At 45.8% G+C, this 9,191-nt stretch overlaps 1 protein-coding gene across 1 annotated transcript in view; it reads left to right on the forward strand.

The window, feature by feature from the left end:
• The first annotated feature begins 2,513 nt into the window (after nucleotides 1-2,513).
• LOC123054964 (uncharacterized) overlaps nucleotides 2,514-9,191 on the forward strand; it is a 17,888-nt gene continuing 11,210 nt past the window's right edge. Inside the window, exons 1-4 of the mRNA XM_044478874.1 lie at nucleotides 2,514-3,044; nucleotides 4,240-5,465; nucleotides 7,136-7,450; nucleotides 7,836-8,504. Of these exons, the coding sequence (XP_044334809.1) occupies nucleotides 4,425-5,465; nucleotides 7,136-7,450; nucleotides 7,836-8,504 (2,025 nt within the window). The 5' untranslated portion in view covers nucleotides 2,514-3,044; nucleotides 4,240-4,424. The remainder of the gene's footprint in view (nucleotides 3,045-4,239; nucleotides 5,466-7,135; nucleotides 7,451-7,835; nucleotides 8,505-9,191) is intronic.

Consider the following 9,191-nt stretch of genomic DNA (forward strand, 5'->3'; position numbering starts at 1 on the left):
CGCGGCCGCCGATGAGGGTGGCGGCGAGGCCCTCGGTCGCGACTCTGCTCGGGCTCGGGCCTAGGGTTTGAGGCGACGGCCTCTGCTGGTGAAGGTGGCGGCGTCCTGGCGGCGGGTGGCGCTCGCCGGTGTTGTTGGCCGCCTCTTCTCGGCCGCGTGGGCGGCGAGTCGAGTCGGCGGTGGATGCGGTCGCCGCGTGGAGGGATCCCTTGCTGCTCTCCTTCGCCAGATCTGAAGACGGCGCCCCCATGCCGCTGCTTCCTCCTTGTCAGTCCGGCCGGATCCGGTGGCTGACTGCGCGGATGTGGGGTTGGGAGCTCTGGATCGGAGTAATTTCTTGTCCGGCTGCGGCGGCCACAACGTCGGCGCGGCGCTCCAGGCGTTGTTTCCTTCTTGAAGGCGGCTTCGAGATCCAGCTTCCTCCCCCTCGTCCTCCCCCTGCACCCGGGTGAAAACCCACAACTTTGGTTGGGCGGCGGTGGTGCCCGGCTCCGTCACCTTCTTGAAGGCGCCGCTTTGGATCTGCGGGGAGGTGGGACAGCTGCAGTGCGTTCTTGGCGTTCTTGATGGCGGCGGTTCTCTCTTCAGTGGTGTCGCTTCGCCATGGTCGGTCGGCCTCCTCTTCAAGACATCGTGCCCTCCTCGCCGCATTGTCCGGTTTGTCTGGCGGGTCGACGCCCTCGGCCTGGGGCGAGAGGGGATAGTGGTCCCCTCTACGGCGACTTGGACGCGTCGACGGCTGAGGGATGGTGTCCTTGGCAAGGTCCGGCTCTCGTGGTGACTGCGGTGCTCAACTCTTCGCTGTGTCTTCCTGGGGCACTCCCGTTCAGAGGCTAGTGTCTTCGGCGTGCTTCTTGCTGTAGGCTGCGGCTTGTGTTTCCGGTAGCTTGCTTGGACTGGTGGTCGCACTCGGTGCCTCTTTCTTCTTGCTTGCTCTAGAGGGAGCAAGCCCCGTTTGCTGTGGCGCGACCCCATCAAGCCCTCTGTTAGGCCCCCAAGTTGTAGCCTTTCTTCTTTGGCCGTAGCATTTTAGCCTTCCTTCTGCGACATGTTTCTGCTGCTTTGTTTATGTTTGTTGTACCTTGTTGTAATCCTAGCCGATTGATGGCTTTGTTAATTCAAAGCCGGGCAAGGTTCAAGCCTTTTCTCAGGCTCGGCCATTACCTTTCCTCTAAAAAAACATATACAAAGAAAAAAGAACTAGGGAACTAATATATTGAAACTCGACTAAAATAGAAGAGAAATCGACGTCGATAATCATGAAGTTATCCGGGAGACAAATGCGAACAATCACATCAGCACAAGGCAAAACTACGGAAACACAAATAGCTAGACCAACGGTACGTACTCCCTCCGTCCCGGATGTATCTAATACTAAAATGTGATTTGATACATCCGTATTTAGACAAATTTAAGAGAAGAATTTTGGAACGAAGGGAGTACTTAATTATGTGTACCGACTCTTTCCAACACGTTAACCCAAAAATCAAATAGATGAGAAAAATGTGCTCCTCCAATCTTCCAACGTCGTTCAAAGTCAATGGAATGCCTTGTGAAACCGAGCCTGACAGCTCACTTAAACTACTCCATTGTAGATGCGTTTTAGACAAATTCAAGTCAAAACGGGACGGCCATGTGAACTTGAGCCTAGAGCCGCGTGTACAGTTGTATGCATGATACTCTACTACTTGGCTACTTGCTATGATACTACGACTTGGATACTACGAGGATCTCTAACCTTCTTCTCAAATTTCCCGGCTCTCAAAAAACTGGAAATATAGAGTTAGGGATACCCTTCTCAAAATACTTAACTCCTTCTACCTTGAGGAGACGGCCCCAAAAACTTGTCTCTTTACATGAACATCTGGCTTAAAGGCATGTGAGATTTAGGAATCTGCAAAAAACACTATAAGAACATCTCTAGCAAATAACAAAAAACTCCCTCTTTAAGTGGTTATTGGGGCTTTCCCTAGATTTTTTTAAAATATTGTGTGGATTGCTTTTGTAGTTTCCCAATATACATCATACATGTGAAGTTTACGTGTCGTTGGGTCATCTTTTATTTCTTTTCATTTTTCCTCCCACATCTCCCTCCCCCCTCATCTCTCTTCGATTGGGGCAGAGCAGTGGCGGTGGGGTTCGAGGCGGGTGGTAGGAGGTTGAGGCCAACCGGCGACACCCGACCTCAGTTGGGGGAGGAGCTCTGGGGACGGTGCGCAGCATCTTGAGATTTTATGAAGTCAACATAGATGCCTTGCAGTCGGCTGGAACGTCTCCATCCACTAAACGAACATCGCCGAAAGTCTGAAATAAATACAGTAATAATGCATGCACAAATGCAAGTTTAGAAGTTGAACTCTGGTAGGCTTAAGATACCACAATCGTTCTAACAATCCAACCACAAGTTGGTTTGATCGGAGTTGTTTTTTCTAATAATATCATAAAAGAAAGTTATTGGAAAAAGAATCGCTGGACCCTACAAAAACACATGTCTCTACAAACAAACCAACGCGGAGCAGCATACCAAAAAGTCCACAAATCACTCGCGCGAGCACGTCTATCTCAATTCTCAACGCGTTCCCATCCCCCTTTTCCCTCCGGTACAGCCTCCAAAATCGCCGCCTCCGACCGCCGAAATTTGGCCGCTCCGCCGCCAATTAACGCCGGGAACCAACCTTCCCGTCCACCGCCTGCGCGTGTGTCGGGTCGGCGGAGCTGCAAGTGGCTTGACGGTCGTGTGGTCCACGCTATCCGGTGACGGTGCCGCCCTGCCGTGATGGTTCTCGCGTGTGGCCGCCGGTGCCGCCAAGGATCGTCGGGCGAGATCCATTAGGACACGGCGTTCAGCGTGCCGACCACTCCTCCTCTTCTCCGGCGAGGAGACTGGCCTGGGCGCCTGGTTGCCGCGCAAGTCGTGGTCACCGCCTCCTTCCTGGATCTAGTGGCTGCAATTAGCGGTACTGTCCACGGCCATCGCGGTCGCGGAGCACCGAAGCACGCTTGGCAACACCCGCGTATCTTCGTCGCCGTCGAGCGGCATCCAGGTACGGCGACGTCCTGCTTGTCTGCTTTTGCCGATGTTCATTTCTTGTTACAGTGTGCGTGGTGACATCGTGAGCTGGAGGCGTTGACGTGCAAGCTAGTCCTCTGCTTCTCTGTTCCCTTTGGTATTGATGAAGCGGATTTAATTCTATTTTGACTTGCTTGCAAAAATACACAGGAGCTATATGCCTATATGGTTGTTTCTCCATTTCGGAAACCCCATTCTGTTTTGTGGAGTATGGACCTATGTGTGAGCCAATTATTAAGCGGTTCCTCTCCCAAAGTCAGCATACCCAGCCGAAAGTATTCTTGAGCCTTAACTACGAATATAATATTTTAATTACAAATGATAAGGAGATCTCAGATCTGTCTCAACCGATCGCTGCTGATAATTGGTTTGGTGCTACTGCACAAGATGTCTAGTTCAGCGCAGTAGAAGACAATTGGTATTTTGTTGCATAGTGGAACACATGCAAGTGCTAACCCATAGAGATTCAAAGCTTTTTTTGATTTTGTTTTTATTTTTTGCAGTGGTCAGATTCAGAGTTGTTGTCTGTGTTATATACTCCCTGATGGGATTTGCGATTCAACTACTGATGGATTGATGATTCAAAGTCATTATTCTTTTACATTGTACAACTGCTTTTACATGCTGCTGGACTAGTTTTAAGAGAGTAGTAGTTGGTCCAGATTGTTTGTTTGGAGCCACACTAAATGAGGTGCTACTAGTACCTCTCTGTACAAATGTTATGCTTTGCAAATGGATAAAAACTTGCTTCAAATATACTTTTATCACAAGTTGCCATAATATTTACCATAGGAGTTTGTAGTTTTTTCGGTAACTGGCATCCAATAATAACCTATGTAATTAGCCTTGCTGGTAGAATGGAGCCGCCATTAGTCAACCTTGGTCCTTTTCCAGTGACTTGTGTAATTACAGGATTTATCTATTGACTCTTATATTACTTGGTGTCCACAAACTTATACAATTAGCCTTACGTAGGAAGTGGAAAATTAACCTGAGCATCTTTGATTCTGCAAAGTTGTAGACTATTTTGAAGTGCAAAATATTGTCAGCTTGCCTGCTTACAGGCTTTCCATTCTCTTCTACATTTTTTGTTTTTGTATTTGCTAAAGGTAGGTAAACTTTTATATTGTGTCAACCGAGTAGAGCTAACCCACTTCTGTTCCATGCAGGATCTGCGGAACTCCCAGGAGACAGAGAGCCAGAAGAGGACAGAAAGATAGAAGAGAAAGAAATCTCTGCCGGTCCCACTCCTGACCGGTTGCTTTTCTACGTACTCTCCTTTTCTCCTGTCTCCCGGTGCTCACACTAGTATACAAGAAGAAAACAAATTCTAGAGACCTTCAGAGAACATACAATGTCCAACTTTGCGCTTGGGTTGACGAAGACGGCAGTGGAGGGGACATTGAGCAGGGTCCAGTTAGCGATCGATGAAGAGAACAAGCTGAGGGAGACGGCAAAGCAAGACCTGCGGTATATCACAGCTGAATTTCAGATGATGCAATCCTTTCTAAAGGTTGCTAACAAGGAGCGTGCTAGTAATGAAGTGGTGAAGCAGCTCCGGGACCTTGCTTTTGATGTCGAAGACTGCGTTGAGTTTGTTGTTCATCTGGACAACAACGAGTCGTCCTTGACCTGGTTGTGGCGCCTGCTGCCGTCCTGCATGGCACCGTCTCAGACTCGGGACCTGGACAAGGCAGTCACTGAGTTAAAGGTGCTCAAGGCAAGGGTCGAGGATGCAAGCCAGAGGAACACACGCTACAACTTCATCAGTGATGCCGGCTCCCAAGCCGATACCACCACGCCGACCGAGCAGGCCTCTCTGTCCACCATCAACCCATCCGCATTCCACATGCTAACTGAGGTCTGGGAGGCTGCTGGGAAGCGACGCGGCATGAGCAACCTACAGGACTTGATCATGGGTGAAGGCAGTGACCTTCAAATGATCTCCATATGGGGAAGTACGGCAGCTGATTTTGGGACAGCGTCCATTTTCAGCATGTTGTATGGCGACCCAGAAATCTGCCGAGCATTCAGAAGACGTGCATGGGTAAAGTTGATGCATCCTTTCAAACCTGACGAGTTCCTCAAGAGTTTGCTGACTCAGTTCTACGTGAGATCTCACCAAGAAAACATAGATGTAGATCATCTCACGAAGGCTGAGCTCATGCAACAAGTGAAGGTGCACAAGTATCTCATCATTCTAGAAGAAGTATCCGGTGTGGCGGACTGGGATGCCATCCGAGAGTACCTGTCGGACAATGAGAATGGCAGCCGAATCATCGTGTCCACAAAGCAATTAAGGAATGCACTCTTGTGCACAGGGGGCGGGGAGTACCAAGTTTCAGAGCTCAGGAGATTCTCTGATGATCAATCTCTTTGTGCCTTCTCCAAGAAGGTAATTAACCCAGAACAACATCTTCTACTTCCAAACTATACTCCATTCCAAGTACTTGAAGATTTTGACTTTTCAAGGACTCCACTGTGTATTTTGACCTTTAGTTTCTATACAAATATGTAACAAATTAATACAAAAAGTGATAAATCTGATGGCACTGTTTTCATCTAATCAATCACAGCAATTACATACTTTCTAAAACATAAATCATAATTATATAAAATAGTTGGCAAAGATAAAGAAAATTTATACCATACTTTGTGAAGTGCTAAATATCTTAGAACAGATGGGGTACTAGGCTAATCATAGGTTTGTGGTCTATTTCTTACTCGGTATCTCCATCAACGACGCTGTAAAGTTAGGTTCTCATCTTCTCAAAAGGAATACCAAACAATGGATGTAACTTAATTGACCATTGTTAGTTGGCTGTAGACATAATAGCTAGTACTCCTATATTGTTTGCAGCATTTATACAAATCATGTTGTTTTAGGTTTTGGCACATTGTTCCATGCACAGATATTCTATGTACCTTAATATAAGAGTTTTTTTGAACTGCAAAAACGTCTTATATTAAGGTACAGAAGGTAGTATATATAATTGTGATACTATGAATCTACTTTTGATGGCAAATATATGGTACCATTTCCATTGAATCAACCTAAATATCTTGTTATGTATATGAATGGTCAGACTAGAGAAGTTCACCCGCTCATTGTAGGAAATCTTCTTTCCAAAGGGATGGATTATTAATATCTATGGTTTATTCTTTGTCCATCCGTTTCCAAAGCATCCAGAGTTCTAAATATCTGGATGTCGAAATGGTTAAAATACATATGTAACAAATACATGTGGTTTATTATTTAAAAATGATGCATTCTAATTGGCTTGGACTTCGTACTCACAACGAACTAACAGCACATCGTATTTGGATTTAAGTGGTTGATTTCCATTATATTAAATGTACTATACTGAATCCAAAAGAAATATAGGCTATATTGGTAGATTATTGCAAATTTGATTTACTTATAATTATCTATATGTATCTTATGTTTATCTGGCTGTCATTTTTATCATCTGATGGTGTTGTGTGAAATGTGGGACATCTTAAAAAAAATTCTAGAAAACAATCAAAACACTTGCACTAGTAGGAAATAGGATTTCTTACCACCATTCAGTTTTTAAAATAAAATCCAATGTAATTTTCCTAAAGAATCAAGAAGTAGACTAGGTTTAAATAATGACCTCGATATATAATCAAATTGAATTTGGTCACGTACTAATTCCTAGTCAAACCCAGGTGCACCCTGACACAGGTACTGAATAGTAGTAAAACAGAATGCATGAAGACTAACAGCTGCAATACGGGGTATCTAGTTTCAGAATTTGGTAGGATAAGTTAATCCTAGTAATAATAGGTAGAATATGTTAACTACATTATTATCAAAACTGTAATAATCCTGTAAGAACCCCCACCCCCCACCCCCCCTCACCCACCAACCCACACACCAAGAAAGTCCCAACCCTGAACCAAGAAAAGCGTGTACTTTGTGCAAGGGGGAAAAAGAGCACTTCAAGTAGAAGCTTATAATTGAATGCGCAGTTGGATTAATGGGAATTTGAAGCTTAAAGTCCTGCCTTCTAGTTTAACAGTTATGGCCCTTACTTGCAGGCAGGGCGTCACAGTGGTATGCACGATCTTATTTGGCAAATAAGGTGTCGTGGTGTGATTTCACTATGGGGGATTAGCTATGCCAAATCATCACTCATCAATAAAATTTACACCAGCATAGTGTATAAGAGTAAACAATTCGATGGAGTTGAATTTCAACGACACAGCTGGGTGGACGTGCCCGCTCCTTTCAATTTTGGGGTCTTCTCTCGGCGCTTACTTGTAAGTTTCCGCTCAGAAGATCTTCAAGCCGAAGAAATTGCAAGGGTTGGTATGATGGGAGCCAGGCCTAACTCAAGAGTGTTGCAAGTTTCTGCATGAAGACGATTGCCTCGTTGTTGATCTGCAGTCCACACATGACTGGGACTTGATAAAAACTGCTTTCTTGTCCGAGCCTATTAAAGGATGTATTCTTATCATTACAAATGAATCAAGTGTTGCCACACATTGCGTAGAGGAGGAAGATAGGGTTCTCAACATCGAAGATTTGAAAGCCCACACTATGCTTCACCCCTTGATAAAGGTACGCATGCTTCCAAATCTCAACCTAAATTGAGCCCAATTCTCTTTGTCATTGACCATCTCATTGATGGGCAAAAATCATATTGATGGAGGTCGATCGGACCACCGGAGGGTCTTCCCAGCAGCATGTCGAACTCTTGCACCTATCATTTTAATTATTATGTATCTTTACTTGTAGGATTGCCAAAACTATGGAATTAGAGGGAAGGAGGCTACTCACAGGGGTCGCCTTTTCTCCATCAGATTGGGGGAGACGCGTGAATGGTTCACAAAATTTGGACACATGTATCGGGAAGAAGTGAGGGACCTTTGGTTTCTTTTAGACAATCCTGGTGTGAGCTCGTTGTGGGGACCTGCTGGTGCTGGGTTATCAACTCTTGTTAGAATCTTGTACTACAAGGTAATGCTTAGGTCTGATGCTTCTTGGGAGTGGGAATATCAAGAGAGGCCAGTTAACTGGGAAGAGAAAATTACAATGTTTAGCTGGGTTGATGTGCCCCATCCTTTCAATTTAAAAGACTTCTGTTGGCGCTTGTTACTGGATTTTCGTTCAGATGATCTTCGAGCCAAGAAAATTGCTGCAGTTGGTATAATGGAAGGCCAAGACCCAATTCAACAGTGTTCTAAGATTCTGCATGAAGACGAATGTGTCATCGTTATTGATGGTCTACGGTCCACCGATGATTGGGATTTGATAAAATCTGCCATATTACCTGACCCAATTACCAGCCATATTATTGTCATTGCAAATGCTGCAAGTGTTGCCACACATTGCGTAGATAAGGAAGATCGAGTGATCAAGATAAATTGTCTAGAAGCTGATGTGACCATTGGTCCCCCGATAAAGGTGTGTTAATTTCCTATAAATAGAGCTAATTCTCTACTGTGCCAATAATCTATGGATTAATTTCCTTCACATATCTATATATTTAGAAGAACTTCCATTTTATGGTGCAAATGGAGTCTGGGACTTTACTCTCCAAATTTAGTGCCTAAACTTTCTAAACCTACTCATTTAGATCGTATATATGCTTGATGATCACTTATTCAAACTAGAAATCAGAACAATGGATTATTTTTCCCGTAATGTTTGCCTAAAATTCCTACAGATCGGGGGCAACGTCGCTACTCACACTCCAGGAAAGAATAAAACAGAACACCCGCCGCCACTCCAAGCGAGCCCCTGCGCCGCCCATCCCTCACTCGCCATCGCCGGAGGAAGGCTAAGGGCAAAGCCCGACGGCTGACGGCAGCGGCGAGGACACGCACGGCCCATGCCCACGCCTCTCCTCGATCCCTTTCATTCCTCCCCAGCCAGATCTAGATCCACTCCCGCCGCGGCCCTGAGCGCCGTGCCTCTCCCGCTCATCACCAACCTCCGGTCGGCTCCCGAGTGCGTCCCATGACCCTTCCTCGCCTCGCTGGGCTCGCTCCCTTCCCTGGCCGCATGGGACGGCTCAAGCTTTCTCCCTCCTCGTCGCAACATCCAGCTCCTCGAGAAATTGGATCTTTTGCCCCACTTTACTTCTCCATT

The sequence above is a fragment of the Triticum aestivum genome, chromosome 1A, assembly GCF_018294505.1.
Source record: "Triticum aestivum cultivar Chinese Spring chromosome 1A, IWGSC CS RefSeq v2.1, whole genome shotgun sequence".
Lineage (NCBI taxonomy): Eukaryota > Viridiplantae > Streptophyta > Magnoliopsida > Poales > Poaceae > Triticum > Triticum aestivum.